General features: G+C 50.4%; 1 protein-coding gene across 1 annotated transcript in view; it reads left to right on the top strand.

Moving 5' to 3' along the window:
• The window catches only part of PPP1R37 (protein phosphatase 1 regulatory subunit 37), a 111,816-nt gene that overhangs the window by 35,657 nt on the left and 50,793 nt on the right, over positions 1-25,366 (top strand). Inside the window, exon 2 of the mRNA XM_060257574.1 lies at positions 21,957-22,054. Within this exon, the coding sequence (XP_060113557.1) occupies positions 21,957-22,054 (98 nt within the window). The remainder of the gene's footprint in view (positions 1-21,956; positions 22,055-25,366) is intronic.

The raw sequence follows: 25,366 nt of genomic DNA, 5'->3' as shown, positions 1-25,366 counted from the left end.
TCACATAAGAACATAAGAGAAGCCATGTTGGATCAGGCCAATGGCCCATCCAGTCCAACACTCTGTGTCACATAAGAACAGAAGAGAAGCCATGTTGAATCAGGCCAGTGGCTCCTCCAGTCCAACACTCTGTGTCACATAAGAACATAAGAGAAGCCATGTTGAATCAGGCCAGTGGCCCATCCAGTCCAACACTCTGGGTCACATAAGAACAGAAGAGAAGCCATGTTGAATCAGGCCAGTGGCTCCTCCAGTCCAACACTCTGTGTCACATAAGAACAGAAGAGAAGCCATGTTGAATCAGGCCAGTGGCTCCTCCAGTCCAACACTCTGTGTCACATAAGAACATAAGAGAAGCCATGTTGAATCAGGCCAGTGGCCCATCCAGTCCAACACTCTGGGTCCATAAGAACAGAAGAGAAGCCATGTTGAATCAGGCCAGTGGCTCCTCCAGTCCAACACTCTGTGTCACATAAGAACAGAAGAGAAGCCATGTTGAATCAGGCCAGTGGCCCATCCAGTCCAACACTCTGTTTCACTTAAGAACATAAGAGAAGCCCTGTTGGATCAGGCCAGTGGCTCCTCCAGTCCAACACTCTGTGTCACAGAAGAACATAAGAGAAGCCCTGTTGGATCAGGCCAGTGGCTCCTCCAGTCCAACACTCTGTGTCACATAAGAACAGAAGAGAAGCCATGTTGAATCAGGCCAGTGGCTCCTCCAGTCCAACACTCTGTGTCACATAAGAACATAAGAGAAGCCATGTTGAATCAGGCCAGTGGCCCATCCAGTCCAACACTCTGGGTCACATAAGAACAGAAGAGAAGCCATGTTGAATCAGGCCAGTGGCTCCTCCAGTCCAACACTCTGTGTCACATAAGAACAGAAGAGAAGCCATGTTGAATCAGGCCAGTGGCTCCTCCAGTCCAACACTCTGTGTCACATAAGAACAGAAGAGAAGCCATGTTGAATCAGGCCAGTGGCCCATCCAGTCCAACACTCTGTTTCACTTAAGAACATAAGAGAAGCCCTGTTGGATCAGGCCAGTGGCTCCTCCAGTCCAACACTCTGTGTCACAGAAGAACATAAGAGAAGCCCTGTTGGATCAGGCCAGTGGCTCCTCCAGTCCAACACTCTGTGTCACATAAGAACAGAAGAGAAGCCATGTTGAATCAGGCCAGTGGCTCCTCCAGTCCAACACTCTGTGTCACATAAGAACATAAGAGAAGCCATGTTGAATCAGGCCAGTGGCCCATCCAGTCCAACACTCTGGGTCACATAAGAACAGAAGAGAAGCCATGTTGAATCAGGCCAGTGGCTCCTCCAGTCCAACACTCTGTGTCACATAAGAACAGAAGAGAAGCCATGTTGAATCAGGCCAGTGGCTCCTCCAGTCCAACACTCTGTGTCACATAAGAACAGAAGAGAAGCCATGTTGAATCAGGCCAGTGGCTCCTCCAGTCCAACACTCTGTGTCACATAAGAACATAAGAGAAGCCATGTTGAATCAGGCCAGTGGCCCATCCAGTCCAACACTCTGGGTCACATAAGAACAGAAGAGAAGCCATGTTGAATCAGGCCAGTGGCTCCTCCAGTCCAACACTCTGTGTCACAGAAGAACATAAGAGAAGCCCTGTTGGATCAGGCCAGTGGCCCACCCAGTCCAACACTCTGTGTCACAGAAGAACATAAGAGAAGCCCTGTTGGATCAGAGCAGTGGCCCATGCAGTCCAACACTCTGTGTCACAGAAGAACATAAGAGAAGCCCTGTTGGATCAGGCCAGTGGCCCACCCAGTCCAACACACTGTGTCACAGAAGAACATAAGAGAAGCCCTGTTGGATCAGGCCAGTGGCCCACCCAGTCCAACACTCTGTGTCACAGAAGAACATAAGAGAAGCCCTGTTGGATCAGGCCAGTGGCCCATCCAGTCCAACACACTGTGTCACAGAAGAACATAAGAGAAGCCCTGTTGGATCAGGCCAGTGGCCCATCCAGTCCAACACTCTGTGTCACATAAGAACATAAGAGAAGCCATGTTGGATCAGAGCAGTGGCCCATGCAGTCCAACACTCTGTGTCACAGAAGAACAGAAGACAAGCCCTGTTGGATCAGGCCAGTGGCTCCTCCAGTCCAACACTCTGTGTCACAGAAGAACATCAGAGAAGCCATGTTGGATCAAGCCAATGGCCCATCCAGTCCAACACTCTGTGTCACAGAAGAACATCAGAGAAGCCATGTTGGATCAAGCCAATGGCCCATCCAGTCCAACACTCTGTGTCACATAAGAACAGAAGAGAAGCCATGTTGGATCAAGCCAATGGCCCATCCAGTCCAACACTCTGTGTCACATAAGAACAGAAGAGAAGCTATGTTGCATCAGGCCAATGGCCCATCCAGTCCAACACTACACTTTGTGTCACATAAGAACAGAAGAGAAGCCATGTTGGATCAGGCCAATGGCCCATCCAGTCCAACACTCTGAGTCACACAGTGGCCAAAATACACACACACACACTGTGGCTAATAGCCACTGATGGACCTCTGCTCCATACTTTTATCTAACCCCCTCTTGAAGCTGCCTATGCTTGTAGCCACCACCACCTCCTGTGGCAGTGAATTCCACAAGTTAATCACCCTTTGGGTGAAGAAGAACTTCCTTTTATCCGTTCTAACCCGACTGCTCAGCAATTTCATGGAATGCCCACGAGTTCTTGTACTGTGAGAAAGAGAGAAAAGGACTTCTTTCTCTACTTTCTCCATCCCATGCATAATCTTGTAAACCTCTATCATGTCACCCCGCAGTCGACGTTTCTCCAAGCTAAAGAGCCCCAAGCGTTTTAACCTTTCTTCATAGGGAGAGTGCTCCAGCCCTTTAATCATTCCAGTTGCCCTTTTCTGGACATTTTCCAATGCTATAATATCCTTTTTGAGGTGCGGTGACCAGAATTGCACACAGTATTCGGAATGAGGCCGCACCGTCGATGTATACATTTCATGAGCTCTTGGAAGCTGAACTGGGTCAGCCCTGGTCAGTCCTTGGATGGGAAGCCCCCAAGGAAGTCCAGGGTGACAGCACAGAGGAAGGCAAACATCTCATGCCTCGAAAAACCCGGGGGGGGGGGGGCAAGGCCACCGTAAGTGATCTGGGTCCTGATCAATACTTCTGCCAAACTGTGGAGTCCCGTGAGCAAAAATTCTGCTTTGTGAGCTACTGGCGTTAAAGTTGTGAGCCGTTAAAGTTGTGAGCCGCTGCATAAATTTGTTTGCCGTGGGTCCATTTTTCCTGAGCGAAGACAAAAAATGTGTGAGCTGGAGGCTAAGAAACTGTGAGCTAGCTCACACTAACTCAGCTTAGAGGGAACACTGGTCCGGATTGAGAGCCAGTTTGGTGTAGTGGTTAAGTGTGCGGACTCTTATCTGGGAGAACCGGGTTTGATTCCACACTCTTCCACTTGCAGCTGCTGGAGTGTCCTTGGGTCAGCCGTAGCTCTGGCAGAGGTTGTCCTTGAAAGGGCAGACTCTTATCTGGGAGAACCGGGTTTGATTCCCCACTCCTCTACTTGCAGCTGCTGGAGTGTCCTTGGGTCAGCCATAGCTCTGGCAGAGGTTGTCCTTGAAAGGGCAGACTCTTATCTGGGAGAACCGGGTTTGATTCCCCACTCCTCCACTTGCAGCTGCTGGAGTGTCCTTGGGTCAGCCATAGCTCTGGCAGAGGTTGTCCTTGAAAGGGCAGACTCTTATCTGGGAGAACCGGGTTTGATTCCCCACTCCTCTACTTGCAGCTGCTGGAGTGTCCTTGGGTCAGCCATAGCTCTGGCAGAGGTTGTCCTTGAAAGGGCAGACTCTTATCTGGGAGAACCGGGTTTGATTCCCCACTCCTCCACTTGCAGCTGCTGGAGTGTCCTTGGGTCAGCCATAGCTCTGGCAGAGGTTGTCCTTGAAAGGGCAGACTCTTATCTGGGAGAACCGGGTTTGATTCCCCACTCCTCCACTTGCAGCTGCTGGAGTGTCCTTGGGTCAGCCATAGCTCTGGCAGAGGTTGTCCTTGAAAGGGCAGACTCTTATTTGGGAGAACCGGGTTTGATTCCCCCACTCCTCCACTTGCAGCTGCTGGAAAGGCCTTGGGTCGGCCATAGCTCTGGCAGAGGTTGTCCTTGAAAGGGCAGACTCTTATCTGGGAGAACCGGGTTTGATTCCCCACTCCTCCACTTGCAGCTGCTGGAGTGTCCTTGGGTCAGCCATAGCTCTGGCAGAGGTTGTCCTTGAAAGGGCAGACTCTTATCTGGGAGAACCGGGTTTGATTCCCCACTCCTCCACTTGCAGCTGCTGGAGTGTCCTTGGGTCAGCCATAGCTCTGGCAGAGGTTGTCCTTGAAAGGGCAGACTCTTATCTGGGAGAACCGGGTTTGATTCCCCACTCCTCCACTTGCAGCTGCTGGAGTGTCCTTGGGTCAGCCATAGCTCTGGCAGAGGTTGTCCTTGAAAGGGCAGACTCTTATTTGGGAGAACCGGGTTTGATTCCCCCACTCCTCCACTTGCAGCTGCTGGAAAGGCCTTGGGTCGGCCATAGCTATGCTATGAAAGGGCGGCAGCCGTGGGAGCTCTCTCAGCCTCACCCACCTCACAGGGTGTCTGTTGAGGGGGGAGAAGATATAGGCCGCTCTGAGTCTCTGATTCAGAGAGAAGGGTAAAATACAAACCTGCAAGTCTTCTTCTGATGGCCAAACCCCCCTGAATTATAATTTCAACTGTATTTTAAATTGGTGAAATGCTGAAGTGTTGTTACGTTTGCCACCTGATAGACCCTGCACGGATGGGCATAAAAACGTTATTTCAAAATAATAATAATAATAATAATAATAAAGTGGCATTCAACTTCTCCCTCCACTGATCAAAACTGCTCCTCGCAAAGTAGTTAAGTATCCATCGGTTAACTGAGTAACACTTTCGCTGATTCATCTGTCGACTAAACTGCCCTCTCTTGAAAAACAGAACAAAGGGTATCACTGTACGCTCAAGGGGAAAGCGTTGCAGAGTAATCACAATTATCCTGACCACGAGTACCACGCTGGGAAAGGCCAAATGCTAAAAGCAGATAAACCCTTAACTTGAAAAAGCAAAAAGGACTTTTCCGGATCTATCAGCCGTCTAATTTGTTTTTAGGCTTGGGAAAACCCAAGGGCTGCAGCTTTTCATCCAGTAACAGAAGGAGCGACAGAAAATGGAGTTAGAATCATAGAGTTGGAAAGGACCTCCAGGGTCATCTAGCCCAACCCACTGCAGTGCAATGCAGAAAACTCACAAATACCTCCCCGTAAAGCTCTCTGCTCACGACCTGAGTTTGATCCCGGAGGAAGCTGGGTTCAGGTAGCCAGCTCAAGGTTGACTCAGCCTTCCATCTTTCCAAGTTCAGTCAAATGAGTCCCCAGCTTGCTGGGGGTGAAAGTGTAGATGACTGGGGAAGGCAAGGGCAAACCGCCCCGTAAAAAGTCTGATGTGAAAACATTGTGAAATCAATGTCACTCCAGAGTCAGAAACAACTGGTGCCTCGTGGTATAGAGTGGTAAGCTGCAGTACTGCAGTCCAAGCTCTGCTCATGACCTGAGTTCGATCCCGGTGGAAGCTGGGTTCAGGTAGCCAGCTCAAGGTTCACTCAGCCTTCCATCCTTCCAAGGTCGGTAAAATGAGTACCCAGCTTGCTGGGGGGGGCGGGGAAGTGTAGACGGCTGGGGAAGGCAAGGGCAAACCTCCCTGTAAAAAGTCTGCAATGAAAATGCCACGATGCGATGTCACCCCAGAGCTGGAAACGACTGGTGTTTGCACAGGGGACTACCTTTACCTTTTACTTAAAAAAAAAAAATTCACAGGATCCTCATTGGTGTCATATGGCCCTCTAGCCTCTGCTTCAAAACCTCCAAGGAAGGAGAGCCCACCACCTCCCGAGGAAACCTGTTCCACTGAGGAACCGCTCTCATGGTCAGGAAGTTCTTCCTAATGTTGAGCCAGAGATTCTGGGTTCTTTCCCCTTTGTTCCAGAGGCTGCTTTCGGTAGCCAGTTGGATGGATAGGGAGAACGGGAGAGGGGGGAGACTCGCTTACTGTAGCCGTCTGTGCCTGGCAGCCCGCCTGGATCGGCTCAGCGATACAGAGCCCTCGCACTGCTGCCCTCCCCCCACTTTCCCCGCCCGAGGGCTTAAACGCTTGCAGTATTTTCCTTTTATTTTCAAACAGGTTTTCTTTGGCAGGCTGTACTAGAGTGTGTGTTTACAAAGATAATTAAAAAAAATACAGCTAGAAGAGCTGGCTCAGATTTGAATCTTGGGAATGAAGGGGAAACGAGAGGTTGCTGTCTGGGAGGCTAGTGCCACAGTCCCACGGGAGGGGGGGAGGGGAAAGAAGATGACAAACTGTATGGAAACCTCCGCCGGCGTCTGCAAGGGGAAGGAACAAGCCGGTTTAAGAATGAGACAGGAAAGGTGAGCTTATGGTGTCTGTCGCTGGAGACGCTAAGCTGGGGACTAGGAAGGAAGCGAAGGGAACATACTTGTTATTAACTTGACATTTTTCACATTCCACCGTTCGCCCCAACGGGGACTCAAAGCAACTTATGACGTTTTATCCTTACAATGACCCTGCGAGGTAGGGTAGGCGGAGAGGGAGCAACTGGTCCAAGGTTACCCAGGGAGCTTGCAGGGTGGCAACGGAGATTTGAGCCTGGGTTTCCCAGGTGCTGGGGAGCCCCTTGGCCTGGAGCGGTAAAGCTACAGTACTGCAGTCTGAGCTCTCTGCTCACGACCTGAGTTTGATCCCGGTGGAAGCTGGGTTCTGGTAGCGGGCTCAAGGTTGACTCAGCCTTCCATCCTTCTGAGGTCGGTCAAATGAGTCCCCAGCTTGCTGGGGGGAACGTGGAGATGACCAGGGAAGGCAATGGCAAACCACCCCGTAAAAAGTCTGCCGTGAAAACATCGTGATGCGACGTCACCCCAGAGTTGAAAATGACTGGGGTTTGCACAGGGGACTACTTTTACCAATGACAGAGCCCCGTGTGCAGAGTGGTAAAGCAGTACTGCGGTCTGAGCTCTCTGCTCACGACCTGAGTTCGATCCTGGCGGAAACTGGGTTCAGGTGGCTGGCTCCAGGTTGACTCAGCCTTCCATCCTTCCGAGGTCGGTAAAATGAATACCCAGTTTGCTGGGGGGGGGAAGGTGTAGATCGGGGTGGTCAACGGTAGCTCTCCAGATGTTTTTTGCCTACAACTCCCATCAGCCCCAGTCAACATGACTGATGACTGGGGCTGATGGGAGTTGTAGGCAAAAAAATATCTGGAGAGCTTATGTGACACAGAGTGTTGGACTGGATGGGCCATTGGCCTGATCCAACATGGCTTCTCTTCTGTTCTTATGTGACACAAAGTGTTGGACTGGATGGGCCATTGGCCTGATCCAACATGGCTTTTCTTCTGTTCTTATGTGACACAGAGTGTTGGACTGGATGGGCCATTGGCCCGATCCAACATGGCTTCTCTTATGTTCTTATGCGACACAGAGTGTTGGACTGGTTGGGCCATTGGCCTGATCCAACATGGCTTCTCTTATGTTCTTATGTGACACAGTGTTGGACTGGATGGGCCATTGGCCTGATCCAACATGGCTTCTCTTATGTTCTTATGTGACACAGAGTGTTGGACTGGATGGGCCATTGGCCATATCCAACATGACTTCTCTTGTGTTCTTATGTGACACAGAGTGTTGGACTGGATGGGCCATTGGCCTGATCCAACATGGCTTCTCTTATGTTCTTATGTGACACAGAGTGTTGGACTGGATGGGCCACTGGCCTGATCCAACCTGGTTTCTCTTATGTTCTTATGAAATCAAGCTAGCCTGGGCCATCCAGGTCAAAGCAAGAGACGTATCAACAGAAGCGTAGTGTCCAGATCGTATGAAGAGATGACATCACTTTACTCTGCTCTGGTAAGACCTCACCTGGAGTCTTGTGTTCAGTTTTGGGCACCACATTTTAAGAAGGATGTAGACAAGCTGGAACAGGTCCAGAGGGGGGCAGCGAAGATGGTGAGGGGTCTGGAGACCAAGTCCTATGAAGGAAGGTTGAAGGAGCTGGGCATGTTTAGCCTGGAGAGGAGGTGGCTGAGAGGTGATAGGATCACCATCTTCAAGTACTGGAAGGGCTGTCCTATAGAGGAGGGTGTGGAATTGTTTTCTGTGGCCCCAGAAGGTCGGACCAGAACCAGTGGGTTTAAATAATATCAAAAGAGTTTCCAGCTCAACATTAAGAAGAACTTCCTGACCGTTAGAGCCTGTTCCACTGAGGAACCACTCTAACGGTCAGGAAGTTCTTTCCCAGCTTGTCTATATCCTTCTTAAAATGTGGTGCCCAAAACTCAATACTCCAGGTGCGTTCAGAGCAGAGTAAAGCGATACCATCCTTTCATGTGATCTGGACAATACCCTTCTGTTGATATTGCCCAAAGTTGCATTCAGTAGCTCACAATTTTCATGCCAGCAGCTCAAAAGGACAATTTTTGCTCACAAGACTCTGCAGCTTAGAGGGAACATTGGAGGGAGCTAGGCATCGTTCCCTCCCCCCCCTCCACACCGTTGGCAATGAAATGTCCTGGGGCAGCCCCAAGTGAGTAAATGTTTCCCTGGAGGGGGGGCGGCGGAGAAGAAAATGATATTATTGTTGTTGTTGGATTTATATTCCGCCCTCCACTCCAAATCTCAGAGCGGCTCACAAACTCCTTTCCCCCCCCCCCCCAGACACCCTGTGAGGTGGGTGGGGCTTAGAGGGCTCTCACAGCAGCTGCCCTTTCAAGGACAGAGTCTCAGAGGGACCTACAATCTCCTTTTCCTTCCTCCCCCCCAACAGACACCCTGTGAGGTGGGTGGGGCTGAGAGGGCTCTCCCAGCAGCTGCCCTTTCAAGGACAGAGTCTCAGAGGGGCCTACAATCTCCTTTTCCTTCCTCCCCCCCAACAGACACCCTGTGAGGTGGGTGGGGCTGGAGAGGGCTTTCCCAGCAGCTGCCCTTTCAAGGACAACCTCTGCCAGAGCTATGGCTGACCCAAGGCCATTCCAGCAGGTGCAAGTGGAGGAATCAAACCCGGTTCTCCCAGATCAGAGCCGAGCACTTAACCACTACACCAAACTGGCTCTCTAGAGAGGAGGCCCGCGTTTCCCAGCTTTCTGGAACAAAGATCCATTTGCTCCCGTGCTCCTTTCTCAGCTCGGTTCTGTCAAACAGGAACCCTCCCGAGATGTGTCCCTTGCGGCATTTCTGCCTCACAGGCGCTCGCATTCTTGGAAGGCAGTCACCTCCCCCCTTCCTCCGCCCCGCCATGAACAAAAGGACTGGAAAAAGGGAGGCTCCCCAGAGTAGATAGAGTTTAGCCTCAGTGACTCAGCAGTAAATAAGATCGCTGCCTCTCCATACTGCCTGGGTCTAACATAGCTGATGCGGGTATTTGTCTCCCCTTCGGTGCTAAACACCCCCCCCACACACACACGTGCACACACACACTTGGTGGGGAGAGGACTTCAATAGGACTGTTGAGCACCGAAAATCCTCGCTGCGCTAAGAACACATCCAGTGAGTCAGCAGCATCTGTGCAAAATCGCTTTTGTGTAAATTTTAACTACAACGGGCTTTTTGCTTTGAACCCAGGGTCACTGTAAGTTTTGGGACTTGGACGTTTTCCGGAAGGAGCGCTTAGGCGGTCGGGAAGGAAGAGCGCACAGGGCGCTTGCGTAGCGGAGGACAGAAGGAAGCCACGAGTTCAAATGTCATCCCCACCTTGACTCCGTCAAGCCCCGTAGTTCCCTCTGAGCCGCTGAGTCTTGCGAGCAAAAATTCTACTTTGGTGAGCTGCAGGTGTTAAAGTTGCGAGCTCCTGGCATTAAAAGTTGCGAGCTCCTGCAGAAATTATTGCGCTCTGGGGATCAGTTTTCCTGAGCGAGGACAAAAATGGGTGAGCCGGGGGGGCTAAAAACCTGTGAGCTAACTCAGCTTAGAGGGAACATTGATCAAGCCTTAAGGGAGTCATTGTTTTCTCAGCCTCCCCCCCTTCCCCCCCCCCGAACATAAGAATTACTTTTGACCCCAGGTAGCTTAGAAGTATGGAGCACTCTGGAGAACTTTGCAAAAGTATATGCTAAACCCTTCGCACACATCCCGCAACCCTGGCTGGACTACTGTAACATGTATCCACCCCTGACGTAACAGTTGCCCTTGAAGTCGACACTGGGCTGGAAAGGGGCAGCCAGATCGATGTCTGACATCAGCCACTGGGAAAAAATACAATGCCAATCTAATAGGAACAGCACTGGCCGTCTGTACTCCCCTGAGCTAAATTCACAGGCCTGGAGCGTGCCTTTAAATCTTACGCTCTGGCCCCAGCTTACTTAAGGGAGCCTCTAAAGGGAGCCAGTTTGGTGTAGTGGTTAAGTGTGTGGACTCTAATCAGGGAGAACTGGGTTTGATTCCCCACTCCTCCACTTGCACTTGCTGGAATGGCCTTGAGTCAGCCATAGCTCTGGCAGAGGTTGTCCTTGAAAGGGCAGACTCTTCTCTGGGAGAACCGGGTTTGATTCTCCCACTCTTCCACTTGCACTTGCTGGAATGGCCTTGGGTTTAGCCATAGCTCTGGCAGAGGTTGTCTTTGAAAGGGCCGCTGTGAGAATCCTCTCAGCCCCACCCACCTCACAGGGTGTCTGTTGTGGGGGAGGAAGATAAAGGAGATTGTAAACCGCTCTGAGACTCTGAGATTTGGAGTGGAGGGCGGGATATAAACCCAATGTCGTCTTATTATTGCATACCTAGCCTCCCCCATTTCGTAAGGTCCAGTACTGAAATGGCAGATACTCTGGGTATATATATATTTTTTCTTTAGTCCACGCACCCCTCTCCTCCCAAGCTGTGAATCCTGTGTGGTTTGCCAGATTCAGGGTCCACAGCAATGTTCCCTCTAAGCTGCAGAGTCGTGCGATCAAAAATTCTGTGTCGTGAGCCACATAGAATAAACATCAGATGTTGGAGAGTTGAAAGACATTAACTTTGGAGGGAGGGAGGAAGGGAGGGAGGAAGGAAGGAAGGAAGGAAGGAAGGAAGGAAGGAAGGAAGGAAGGAAGGAAGGAAGGAAGGAAGGCGGGAAGGAAGGAAGGCGGGAAGGAGGGAAGGCAGGAGGGAAGGAAGGAAAGAAGGAAGGAAGGAAGGAGGGAAGGCAGGAGGGAGGGAAGGAAGGGAGGGAGGGAGGCGGGAAGGAGGGAAGGAAGGAGGGAAGGCGGGAGGGAAGGAAGGAAGGAAGGAAGGAAAATAGATGGGTGAGGAGGGAGGGAGAGGTGGGAAGAAGGCAACTGTAACTTTAAATGCATTCTCCAAGCTGGCCAACAGGGTGGTGGGGGCTTTGAGAGCCTCACAATATGTGTGAAAGAGCCACATGTGGCTCCCTAGCTGGAGTTTGGCCACCCCCGCTCTAAGGTGTGGAGTCTTGCGAGCAAAAATTCTACTTTGTGAGCTACAGGCATTAAATTTGTGAGCTCCTGCATCAATTAGCTTGCTCCAGGGCCCTTTTTCCTGAGTTGAGACAAAAATGTGTGAGCCGGAGGCTAAAAAAAATTGAGAGCTAGATCACACTAACTCATCTTAGAGGGAACATTGGTCCACGGCCCTATGAAGTGAGGTCTGAAGGCTTCTCTCCTCCCATCTTGTGTTCCTAACACTCTTCTTGGTTTCCGTGCAAGGGTGAGAAAAGTTGGGCCCTGCTCTCTTGGCCAAGGTTAAGAGTCACCTATGAAGCTGCCTTATTCTGATTCCTGAAAGGATTTCATTTCATAAGAACATAAGAGAAGCCCTCTTGGATCAGGCCAATGGCTCCTCCGGTCCAACACTCTGTATCACACAGTGGCCCAAAAAATTATATATATATATCCATATTTTTATCTAACCCCCTCTTGAAACTGGCTATGCTTGTAGCCGCCGCCACCTCCTGTGGCAGTGAATTCCACATGTTAATCACCCTTTGGGTGAAGAAGGACTTCCTTTTATCTGTTTTAACCCGACTGCTCAGCAATGTCATTGAATGCCCACGAGTTCTTGTATTGTGAGAAAGGGAGGAAAGTACTTCTTTCTCCACCTTCTCCATCCCGTGCATAATCTTGTAAACCTCTATCATGTCACCCCGCAGTCAACGTTTCTGCAAGCTAAAGAGCCCCAAGCGTTTTAATCTTTCTTCATAGGGAAAGTGTTCAACCCTTTAATCATTCTAGTTGCCCTTTTCTGGACTTTTCCCAATGCTAGAATATCCTTTTTGAGGTGCGGTGACCACATGTCTACATGTCTGAGCTCCCAGACTCACGAAAGTGTATGCTTTTAGTCTTTTAGTCACTGCTGGTCTTTACTGCTGGTCTTTTTGTTGGGTTTGGTAAAACAGATTAACACAGCTGCCCCTCTGCCTATCACTGAGTTTACCCAGGTCCATGATGTCTACTTGGCAGCAGCTCTCCAAAATCTCAGCGTAGAGGTCTTTTGTCTCACCTCTGCTGCCTGCTCCTTTTGACTGGAGATGAACCTAAGAAAATAAGAGAAGCCATGTTGGATCAGGCCAGTGGCCCATCCAGTCCAACACTTTTGTGTCACATAAGAGAAGCCATGTTGGATCAGGCCAATGGCCCATCCAGTCCAACACTCTGTGTCACATGAGAACATGAGAGAAGCCATGTTGGATCAGGCCAATGGCCCATCCAGTCCAGCACTCTGAGTCACATAAGAGAAGCCCTGTTGGATCAGGCCAATGGCTCCTCCAGTCCAACACTCTGTATCACATAAGAACATAAGAGAAGCCATGTTGGATCAGGCCAGTGGCCCATCCAGTCCAACACTCTGTGTCACATGAGAACATAAGAGAAGCCATGTTGGATCAGGCCAGTGGTCCATCCAGTCCAACACTCTGTGTCACATAAGAACATAAGAGAAGCCATGTTGGATCAGGCCAATGGCCCATCCAGTCCAACACTCTGTGTCACATGAGAACATAAGAGAAGCCATGTTGGATCAGGCCAGTGGCCCATCCAGTCCAACACTCTGTGTCACATAAGAACATAAGAGAAGCCATGTTGGATCAGGCCAATGGCCCATCCAGTCCAACACTCTGTGTCACATGAGAACATAAGAGAAGCCATGTTGGATCAGGCCAATGGCCCATCCAGTCCAACACTCTGTGTCACACAGTGGCCAAAAAACCCCCAAGTGCCATCAGGAGGTCCACCGGTGGGGCCAGAAGCCCTTCCACTGTCCCTCCCCACCCAGCACCAAGAATACAAAGCATCACTTTCCCAGACAGAGAGTTCCAACAATATTCTGTGGCTAACAGTCACCGATGGACCTCTGCTCCATATGCTTATCCAATCCCCTCAGGAGTTGGTGGGCTCTCCTTCTTCGGAGGTTTTCAAACAGAGGCTACATGGCCATCTGACAGCAATGAAGATCCTGTGAATTTAGGGGGAGGTGTTTGTGAGTTTCCTGCATGGTGCAGGGGGCTGAACTACATGACTCTGGAGGTCCCTTCCAACTCTGTAATTCTGTGATTCTAGGTCTTTCATATCAGCTCCTGCCCGGTTTTTTTAGCAGGAGATGCCGGGGATTGAACCTGGGATCTTCTGCATGCCAAACAGAGGCTCTCCCACTGAGCTACAGCTCCATTTTATGGCTTTCCAGGGTCTCAGGCTGAGGACTTTCCCATCACCTCCTGCCTGATCTTTTTAATTGGAGATGCCGGGGATTGAACCTGGGACCTTCTGGTTGCCAGGCAGATGCTCCACCACTGAATCACAGCCCCGCTTCATGGCTTTTCAGGGTCTCAGGCTGAGGGACTTTCCCATCACCTCCTGCCTGGTCCTTTTAATTGGAGATGCCGGGGACTGAACCTGGGATCTTCTGCATGCCAAACAGATGCTCTTCCACTGAGCTACAGCCCCTCTGTAGGTCCTCTCTCTTTCTTCTGGTCACCCCTCTCCACAGCTGTGCCTTAGCTGGAAAGGTCCACTCTCTGTGTGCACGCGTGTGATCCTCTCCCCCCCCCCCCCCCGTGTCCCATTCTGGAAAGCCCTGCCTCTGCTTCCTTATTCAACTATGCTCAACGCAAGTCCTAAATGACCTCTTAACAGCGGCTGGTTACCAATGGCTGACAGCAGCACATGGTCTCTGTTAAGTTGGACGTCATATTCTCCTCTTCACAGGGCTTTGTGTCACATGTTGTGCGCCCTCGATGTCACCCGTTCCTTATTTTCAGGCCAGATCCGCACCCCTTTTGGCTGAACGTCTCACAGCTTGGGTGCTGTGTCTTGCAGGACATCTGCTGAAAACGATGAGGGCTAGCAGCTTTGCTTTTTTAAAACTCTTGTGAGAGCAAGATGCAGTTTGGGGGATTCCCCCCCCCCAGGCATTTTACACTCCAGTACCGATTGTATTCCTCTAGGGCAGGGGTGTCAAACATGCAGTTCAAGGGCCAATTCAGGCCCCTGGAGGACTCCTATCAGGCCCCTGAGCGACTGGCTGTCGCCTGCCTCCTTTTCCCTGTATCTTGCCGCCTTCTGCATAACAACTTGCTTTGCAAGGCTTGCTCAATCTCACAGGAGCTACAGAGCAAAACCTCCATTGGCTGAGGCTCCTCCCTTGGGGAGGAAGGGGGGGAGGAATAGCTTGTTTTGCCAGGCTCTCTCAATTGCACAGCACAGCTGCTGAGCCAACCCTCTCTTCCTTCTATTGGCTGAGGCTCCCTCCCCCAGTTTCTTGGGGTAGGAAGGAAAGAGCCAGAGCTTCCTTTGCCCAGTTTCCTGGATCCCAGGGGAGAAATACAAAGAAAGCATCTTTAAGACCAATGAGTGCTAATGTTTTAAGCATGTTTGTGCTAATGTTTTAAGAGAGCCAGTTTGGTGTAGTGGTTAAGTGTGCGGACTCTTATCTGGGAGAACCGGGTTTGATTCCCCACTCCTCCACTTGCACCTGCTAGCATGGCCTTGGGTCAGCCATAGCTCTGGCAGAGGTTGTCCTTGAAAGGGCAGCTGCTGTGAGAGCCCTCTCCAGCCCCACCCACCTCACAGGGTGTCTGTTGTGGGGGAGGAAGGTAAAGGAGATTGTGAGCTGCTCTGAGACTCTGTCCTTGAAAGGGCAGCTGCTGTGAGAGCCCTCTCCAGCCCCACCCACCTCACAGGGGTGAGGGAGGGGGAGGTGTTGTGGGGGAGGAAGGTAAAGAAGATTGTGAGCTGCTCTGAGACTCTTCGGAGTGGAGGGCAGGATATAAGTCCAATATCTTCTTCAATATCTTCATGTTTTAAGTTTATAAAAATATATATTTGTGTTTGTCTGTGTTCTTTATAAACTTTATATCTCTGCTACCTAACCTTGAATACATGGCTCGGCCCAACAAGGCCTCATTTATGTCAGATCCGGCCCTCATAACAAATGAGTTCGACACCCCTCCTCTAGGGGCAGACTCATACCTCAGATGCTTAGGAAGCTAGGAAGCTTTCTCTAAGGCTAAAGGGGCTTTTTAAAGATCTCACATAAAGGTGTCTGAGAGGTCTGTCAAACTATACATAGCGTGGAGAAAATGGATGGTGGAAAGCCACCGCCAAGTCGCAGCCGGCTCAAGCAAACCCCGTATGGTTTTCAAGGCAAGGGAAGAACAAAGGTGGGCTTGCCATTGCTTGCCGCTGCGTAGCAACGCTAGGCTTCCTTGGCGGTTTCTCATCCCGGTGCGAAACAAGGCCTACAGAAACAGATACCGAAGCTTCCGTTTCTGCTGTACTGGAAAGCTTAGAGAGAAGTCACTCCAGAGATACAAACACAAACAGAGACCCAAAGGTTATAGTGGCAAATGACTAATATTTGTGCGAAATAGCAATACAGTAAAGAGGAACAAGTCCCTTAGAGAAGAACAGCAAAAAGTGTCCGTCTCTTAAATCCAAATGGACTCGGTGCCCATTCCAGTGGATGCAAAGGCATTCAATCTTCTCACGTAGAGGAAATTTCATCAGCTGGAATGGGCACCGAGTCCATTTGGATTAAAGAGACGGACACTTTTTTGCTGCCGTTCTTCAAGGGACTCGTTTCTCTTTATTGTATTGCTTTTTTTCCCCCCAATCTCAAATTTTTCTTTATTGAAAATTCAAACAGCTCACCTAAAATCATAAAGCTTCAAAATATGATACTGCTTAAATCCCACACGTAGACAATAACACACAAAAATTAAATCTAAGCGAACGAATTAGCAAAATGAATCCTTTAAAAAGGCGACCGCTTTTCTATTTCAGACGTATATCGAGGTGTTGTAGCAACTGACTGCACCTCATCAGTGATCTTCTCAATAGTAAATTAATCCCAAACTTTGAGATGCCGAGCCTGAATATTCGGAGACTGCACATCTTTCCATTTTCAAGCAATGGCAGCTCTAAGTATCTTGTTTTGAGGCAGAATGAGATTCCTGTAGATTTAGAAGAATCAAACTTGGAGGAAATGGAATCTTAACACCTGTGATCTTGGAAATTTCCTTAAATCACCTGTTTCCAAAAAATGCCATGGTAATCTGAGTGCTGTTGAGTTGTTTGTTTATACAATGTTTTTGTTGTATTTTATTGTTTTATTATATGTTGTACTCCGCCCCGAGCCCTACGGAGAATGGGCGGAATAGGAATTTACTAAAACAAATAAAATAAAATAAAATGGTAATCACAGGACAAGACCACCAAACATGAAAAAAGATTGTATCGTATTGCTGTGGAGAGCCAGTTTGGTGTAGTGGTTAAGTGTGCGGACTCTTATCTGGGAGAACCGGGTTTGATTCCCCACTCCTTCACTTGCACCTGCTAGCATGGCCTTGGGTCAGCCATAGCTCTGGCAGAGGTTGTCCTTGAAAGGGCAGCTGCTGTGAGAGCCCTCTCAGCCCCACCCACCTCACAGGGTGTCTGTTGTGGGGGAGGAAGGTAAAGGAGATTGTGAGCTGCTCTGAGACTCTTCGGAGTGGAGGGCAGGATATAAATCCAATATCTTCTTCTTCTTCTGTTTCGCACAGATATTAGTCATTTGTCACTATAACCTTTGGGTCATGTTTGTGTTTGTATACTGGAAAACTTGGCAGAGCTCTATCACACACAAAAAAAGTCTCTTCTTTAGGTTCATTTGGCACTTTTGAGACAGAAGAGCTCTCCCCCCCACACACCTTTATTTCTGAACGCTTGGCTTGCGAGTAAAAGCAATTAAACCTCAAGCGCAGCGTCTGCAGCCGTGTGGAAATTTCTCGTCTTTCCTGATAACGCCGGCCGGCAGAACAGTCTGTTTCCAGAGTTTGAGGTGGGAAGTCATTCCGCCTTGGTAATACAGGCAGGATTACGACCTTGTCATCAGATCCTGCGAATCCAAATTCTTCTTCTGTATGCAGGCCATTTGCAGTCTCCCGGCACGTTCCGAGTTGGCTCCCGAGTGCTTGTTCGGTGCCCTTTAATGAGCCTCCTTTGTCGTCGCGCCAGGGCCGGGCTTCATAATTAACCACAAGGCTGGCACTGTTTTGACCCCTGGGTGGATGAGAGTTTGCGTGTGCGTGAAAAGATGCGTTGGGGGCGGCCAGCTCCGAAGGGTGTGCTAGATTCTCTGACCTTAATAGCAGGCTATAACATTACAAGCTGCCTTGGGCCGCTTGTAATAGATATATTACAATATATATATATATTTTAAAAACCTTAAAACATGCTTAAAACGTTAGCACTCATTGGTTTTAAAGACGCTCTCTTTATATTTCTCCCTTGGGATCCAGGAAGCTGGGCAAAGGAAGCTCTGGCTCTTTCCTTCCTTCCCCAGGGGACTGGGGGGGTGGAGCTTCAGCCAAGCTTCAGGCATGGCTCAGCAGCTGTGCTGTGCAATTGAAAGAGCCTGGCAAAGCAAGCTATTCCTCCTCCCCTTCCTCCCCAAGGGAGCAGCCTCAGCCAATGGAGAAAATACAGGCTTGGCTCAGCAACTCTCCTGTGCAATTGAGAGAGCCTGGCAAAGCAAGCTGTGATGCAGGAGGAAGCAAGAGAGGGAGAAGGAAGCAGATGACAGCCAGTTGCTCGGGGGCCTGATTCGGCCCCTGAACTGCATGTTTGACACCCCTGGCTAGGGAATAGTCTGGCATGGGATGCTGAAAGAAGAAGATGATGATATTGGATTTATACCCCACCCTATACTCTGAATCTCAGCACAGTTTACAATCTCCTTTACCTTCCCCCCCTCCACCACAACAGACACCCTGTGAGGTGGGTGAGGCTGAGAGAGCTCTGACAGCAGCTGCCCTTTCAAGGACAACATCTGCCAGAGCTACGGCTGACCCAAGGCCATTCCAGCAGCTGCAAGTGGAGGAGTGGGGGAATCAAACCCAGTTCTCCCAGATAGGAGTCTGCCCTTTCAAGGACAACCTCTGCCAGAGCTATGGCTGACCCAAGGCCATTCCAGCAGCTGCAAGTGGAGGAGTGGGGAATCAAACCCAGTTCTCCCAGATAAGAGTCTGCCCTTTCAAGGACAACCTCTGCCAGAGCTATGGCTGACCCAAGGCCATTCCAGCAGCTGCAAGTGGAGGAGTGGGGAATCAAACCCGGTTGTCCCAGATAAGAGTCTGCCCTTTCAAGGACAACCTCTGCCAGAGCTATGGCTGACCCAAGGCCATTCCAGCAGGTGCAAGTGGAGGAGTGGGGAATCAAACCTGGTTCTCCCAGATAAGAGTCTGCCCTTTCAAGGACAACCTCTGCCAGAGCTATGGCTGACCCAAAGCCATTCCAGCAGGTGCAAGTGGAGGAGTGGGGAATCAAACCTGGTTCTCCCAGATAAGAGTCTGCCCTTTCAAGGACAATCTCTGCCAGAGCTATGGCTGACCCAAGGCCATTCCAGCAGGTGCAAGTGGAGGAGTGGGGAATCAAACCCGGTTCTCCCAGATAAGAGTCAACACACTTAACCACTACACCAAACTGGAAAGGGTGTTCTCTTCAGTGGGTGGGGGGACAGTGGGGAAATGCAGACTTCAGTCCTGCTTGTCCATGAAGCACCCCCCCCATGACACACTTTCAGCCTAACCTGCCTTACAGGACTGTTGTGAGGATAACGGGCAGAAGACCACATGTGCTGTTCATAGGAAGGGTAGGCTAAAAATAGAACAGAAGTTTGTTGGATATCATCCTAAGGGAGCACTCCTTCCTGTTTGTGTTGTTGCCAGCGTGTTTTGGATGGTGTGATTCATTATGTTCATTTGGCTTCTTCTAAAACTTTACTGCTTCAGAGCAGTAAAATGGCAAAGAGGATCTATGAGGAGGAACTCCCAATATTTGAGAGCCAGTTTGGTGTAGTGGTGAAGTGTGCGGACTCTTGAATGGGAGAACCGGGTTTGATTCCCCCCCCCCTCCTCCACTTGCAGCTGCTGAAAAGGCCTTGGGTTGGCCATAGCTCTCGCAGAGCTGTCCTTGAAAGGGCAGCTTTTGTCAGAGCTCTGTTTATATCCCACCCTGTTTATATCCCACCCTCCTTTACCTTCCTCCCGCACAACAGGCACCCTGTGAGGTGGGTGGGGCCGAGAGAGCTCTGGCAGAAGCTGCCCTTTCAAGGACGACTCCTGTGAGAGCTATAGCTGACCGCAGGCTATTCCAGCAGTTGTAAGCGGAGGAGTGGGAAATCGAACCCAGTTCTCCCAGATAAGAGTCTGCACGCTTAACCACTACACCAAACTGGTTCACATACATAGAGATGCTTTCATACATAGAGATACATGCTAAAATCCAACCTGTAGAAATTACACATTGACTAAACATTATCTTACAAATTATCTCATTAAAAGCCACTAGGCCAGATGCGTTTTTGGCTAGAAGAGCCTTCTTCAGTGGCCTAAAACCAAGTGGCACACAATTAAAATAAACTGTAAAACTTAAGGGCCAGGCAGGTTTATAGTATTTCAGAATGAGGGCAGGCTTCAAGTGAAAGTCCAGCCTGTATAGAATCCTGTGCCAACCTACTGGGAGGACGTTGTCTCCTCTCCACTTATTCTGTCTCCGGCCAAGTATCCAGCATCTCTGTGTGTGCTAATGTGGGGAAGTGGTATTTGAAAGATGTCTTTTGCTAGTGGGGAAAAAGAGAGCCAGTTTGGTGGAGTGGCTAAGTGTGCGGACTCCTATCGGGGAGAAGCGGGTTTGATTCCCCACTCCTCCACTTGCACCTGCTGGCATGGCCTTGGGTCAGCCATAGCTCTGGCAGAGGTTGTCCTTGAAAGGGTAGCTGCTGTGAGAGCCCTCTCCAGCCCCACCCACCTCACAGGGTGTCTGTTGTGGGGGAAGAAGATAAAGGAGATTGTAAGCTGCTCTGAGTCTTTGATTCAGAGAGGAGGATGGGATATAAATCTGCAATTCTTCTTCTTAAAAGTTGCCACTGAACTCCAACTTAGTTTTGTTGCTTCAGACCAGGGATGGGGCTCTTTCACACATATTCTGTGGCCAGTTTGGTGTAGCGGTTAAGTGTGTGGACTCTTATCTGGGAGAACCGGGTTTGATTCCCCCCTCCTCCACTTGCACCTGCTGAAATGGCCTTGGGTCAGCCGTAGCTCTGGCAGAGGTTGTCCTTGAAAGGGCAGACTCTTATCTGGGAGAACCGGGTTTTATTCCCCACTCCTCCACTTGCAGCTGCTGGAATGGCCTTGGGTCAGCCATAGCTCTGGCAGAGGTTGTCCTTGAAAGGGCAGACTCTTATCTGGGAGAACCAGGTTTGATTCCCCACTTCTCCACTTGCACCTGCTGGAATGGCCTTGGGTCAGCCATAGCTCTGGCAGAGGTTGTCCTTGAAAGGGCAGACTCTTATCTGGGAGAACCGGGTTTGATTCCCCACTTCTCCACTTGCACCTGCTGGAATGGCCTTGGGTCAGCCATAGCTCTGGCAGAGGTTGTCCTTGAAAGGGCAGACTCTTATCTGGGAGAACCGGGTTTGATTCCCCACTCCTCCACTTGCATCTGCTGGAATGGCCTTGGGTCAGCCATAGCTCTCGTAGGAGTTGTCCTTGAAAGGGCAGTTTCCGGGAGCGCTCTCTCAGCCCCACCTACCTCACAGGGTGTCTGTTGTGGGCGGGGGGCGGAGATAGATTGTGAGATTCAGAGTATAGGGTGGGATATAAATCCAATATCATCATCTTCTCAGGGACTGATGTCCCTCCCTTATATTTATTTATTATTTATTTATTAATTTCATTTATATCCCGCCCTCCCCCACCTTGGCAGGCTCAGGGCGGCTAACAACATTCCATAAAAACATACAGTAATAAATAAAACCTTAGATTTACAATATAGAACAATAAGACATTAAAACATTAAATTAAAACCAATCCAGTAAATACAATTATACTGCGGTATAGATCTTTAGACCGCATTGGCGGGTCCTTGATTACCGTTTTTCTTAGCAGTCCGAATATGCTAATTTTAAAAGGGTGGTCTTGCAGGCCCTGCGGAACTGTTCAAGGTTCCGCAGGGCCCGCACCTCCTCAGGGAGTCGGTTCCATAGGGTAGGGGCCACGATCGAAAAGGCCCGTGCTCTGGTACTCTGATATTTAATTTCCTTCGGCCCAGGGATATATGTGTGTTTGCGTGTGTTTGAGACCCAGGTCTCTCTGCCTGGGTGCCATAAACGGTCCTTGGCTCTTAGAATGGAAGGAAATGGAGCGCCGTCATCCGGTTGCCAAGGCACGGTTCCTCCTCACCTCAGACGACCAGCAGCTGCAATCTGGCTTTCGACAGCTTCCTCTCTTTTATAATTTGATTTGCTCACTTGACTTATATCCTGCTCTGCCCCACAGGCGCTGAATCTCTTACACCGTATGGACCGCCCCTGTTCAAATAGTTCACCTTGCTCTATTCTCACCCCCCCTCCCCCCGCCTTCATGTTTTTTCAGCTCAGAATGTAACCGTGGAGGAAATTCTCACCGCCTACAAGCAAGCCTGTCAGAAGCTGAACTGCAAACAGATTCCCAAACTACTGAAGCAGATCCAGGTACGTGCCTGCCCTCAAAGCCCAAAAGCGCAAACATTTATCAGATATTTTGCGGTCCGTACACAGATAGTGGTTTTTTTTTATAAATACTGGGAAAGCCGACTGCAACTAGAATAAGAGCTTTAAAAAAAAAAATAAATGGCTTGTGCCAAAAACCAAGAGCCCCGTAGTGCAGAGTGGTAAAGCTGCAGTCCTGCAGTCTGACCTCTCTGCTCACGACCTGAGTTCGATCCCGGCGGAAGCTGGGTTCGGATAGCCGGCTCCAGGTTGACTCAGCCTTCCATCCTTCCGAGGTTGGTCAAAGGAGGACCCAGCTTGCTGGGGGGAAAGTGTAGCTGACTGGGGAAGGCAATGGCAAACCACCCCGTTATAAAGTCTGCCGTGAAAACGTTGCAAAAGCAACGTCACCCCAGATTCGGAAACGACTGGTGCTTGCACAGGGGACCTTTCCTTGACCTTTTTTTACCTTGTGCCAAAAACCACATCCAATCTTGGGGATGAGCCAGGACTACCTGGACTGTATTCTGCTAATGATCAAGCTGCCCAAGCGGGGTGGGTTTCAGAGTTGATCCCACAATGGCTTTTTAGCGAGCCAAGCCCCAGAACCACCAACGCTGGCTCCGTTCTCCTTGTAGCCCCTCTGGGGGAACCTCAGCTCCCTTCCTGTCCCCTTCTTGTTGTTGTTGCATCCTGTTTGGTGTAGTGGTTAAGTGTGCGGACTCTTATCTGGTAGAACCGGGTTTGATTCCCCCCTCCTCCACTTGCACCTGCTGGATTGGCCTTGGGTCAGCCGTAGCTCTGGCAGAGGTTGTCCTTGAAAGGGCAGACTCTTATCTGGGAGAACCGGGTTTGATTCCCCACTCCTCCACTTGCAGCTGCTGGAATGGCCTTGGGTCAGCCATAGCTCTGGCAGAGGTTGTCCTTGAAAGGGCAGACTCTTATGTGGGAGAACCGGGTTTGATTCCCCACTCCTCCACTTGCAGCTGCTGGAATGGCCTTGGGTCAGCCATAGCTCTGGCAGAGGTTGTCCTTGAAAGGGCAGACTCTTATGTGGGAGAACCAGGTTGGATTCCCCACTCCTCCACTTGCAGCTGCTGGAATGGCCTTGGGTCAGCCATAGCTCTGGCAGAGGTTGTCCTTGAAAGGGCAGACTCTTATCTGGGAGAACCGGGTTTGATTCCCCACTCCTCCACTTGCACCTGCTGGAATGGCCTTGGGTCAGCCCTAGCTCTGGCAGAGGTTGTCCTTGAAAGGGCAGACTCTTATCTGGGAGAACCAGGTTGGATTCCCCACTCCTCCACTTGCAGCTGCTGGAATGGCCTTGGGTCAGCCACAGCTCTGGCAGAGGTTGTCCTTGAAAGGGCAGACTCTTATCTGGGAGAACCAGGTTGGATTCCCCACTCCTCCACTTGCAGCTGCTGGAATGGCCTTGGGTCAGCCGTAGCTCTGGCAGAGGTTGTCCTTGAAAGGGCAGACTCTTATCTGGGAGAACCGGGTTTGATTCCCCACTCCTCCACCTACAGCTGCTGGAATGGCCTTGGGTCAGCCATAGCTCTGGCAGAGGTTGTCCTTGAAAGGGCAGACTTTCATCTGGGAGAACCGGGTTTGATTCCCCACTCCTCCACTTGCAGCTGCTGGAATGGCCTTGGGTCAGCCCTAGCTCTGGCAGAGGTTGTCCTTGAAAGGGCAGACTCTTATGTGGGAGAACCAGGTTTGATTTCCCCCTCCTCCACTTGCACCTGCTGGAATGGCCTTGGGTTAGCCATAGCTATCGCAGACGTTGTCCTTGAAAGGGCAGCTACTGTGAAAGTTCTCTCAGCCCCACCCACCTCACAGGGTGTCTGTTGTGGGGGGAGAAGATAAAGGAGATTGTAAGCTGCTCTGAGTCTCTGATTCAGAGAGAAGGGTGGGGTATAAATCTGCAATTCTTCTTCTTCTTCTGTGGGAATGCAGCTCCAGAGCCACACCCAGGTGGGATGTTAGTGTCCTATCAGGGGTAGGAAACATTGGCTCTCCAGATGTTTTTTTTTTGCCTACAGCTCCCATCAGTCCCAGCCATTGGCCATGCTGGCTGGGTCTGATGGGAGTTGTAGGCAAAAAAACATCTGGGGAGCCAGCGTTCCCTACCCCTGCCCTAGCTTGGTGTTCAGAGAGCCCCGTGGCTTAGAGTGGTAAATGCTCGTGACCTGAGTTCGATCCCGGAGGAAGCTGGGGTTCAGATCGCTAGCTCCATGTTGACTCAGCTTTCCATCCTTCCAAGTCGGTCAAATGAGTCCCCAGCTTGCTTGGGGGTAAAGCGGACATGACTGGGGAAGGCAAGGGCAAACCACCCCGTAAAAAAACCTGCCGTGAAAACCCAACAGAGGTCACCAGAAGTCGGCGACCGCTTGACGGGAGGGAGAGAAGTGTTCTTTAAGCCTAATTCTTAATGTTTTAACTATTTGGGGAGGGGATGCTCTTGTTTGATTTTAATGTGTTTTTAAGACACGCTTGTGTCACGCATGTTTTTAATTTGTTCGCCTCCTCGGTGGCCCTGTTGAAGGTCAAAAGGCGGGGTGCGAATCCTGCTGCATCTTCGTAAGCACGCTCGGGGAGAAGAGAGACAGCGAAGGGCGGGGGAGCGATCCAGTAGAGCCAAAAGCCTCGCCGCTCCAGTGCAGCTTTCCAGTCGGGGGTGGCCTGTTCCCCCTCCTGCATTTGGAACAAGGGAAGAGCCACTCTTTCATACGCGCCTACAGAATCGTTCCTCCTGCCTCCTGGTACTTGCAGATGGGCAGCTGCTAGGAAAAGAGGACAGTCCTAAGCAGAATGATTCTGGGCGGGGCTTTTTTTTTGTAGCAGGAAAATCTTTGCATATTAGGCCACACCTCCCTGCATATTAGGCCACACCTCCCTGATGTAGCCAATCCTCCCAGAGCTTTCAGGGCTCTTCTTACAGGGCCTACTGTAAGCTCCAGGAGGATTGGCTATGTCAAGAGGGTGTGGCCTAATATGCAAAGGAGCTCCTGCTACAAAAGAAGCCCTGATTCTGGGGCTCAGTTTAAGAAACTGGAGCCTGTTGCAGCCTACCGTTGTGGAAAGGAAACCTCCGTCCAAGAAGGGCCCAGTCAAAAGATAGGAAGACTCCCCCTGAGAACAGAAGCAACCTGGGCATCAAGAAGAGGAAGCAGGAAGTCAGAATATTTGTGGGGGGGGGGGGGCACACACCTTCTAAAGGTCAGGACTTCAATGTGGGCCCAAGGTAGGGCTGCCAGACCTGTGTTGGGAAACACCCGGAGACTTTGGGGGTGGAGCCAGGAGAAGGCGGGCTTT

The sequence above is a fragment of the Heteronotia binoei genome, chromosome 17 (genome assembly GCF_032191835.1).
Source record: "Heteronotia binoei isolate CCM8104 ecotype False Entrance Well chromosome 17, APGP_CSIRO_Hbin_v1, whole genome shotgun sequence".
NCBI classification, from domain to species: Eukaryota; Metazoa; Chordata; class Lepidosauria; order Squamata; family Gekkonidae; genus Heteronotia; species Heteronotia binoei.
The sequence above is the reverse complement of the archived record's forward strand: the minus strand, read 5'-3'. Positions and strand labels throughout refer to the sequence as shown.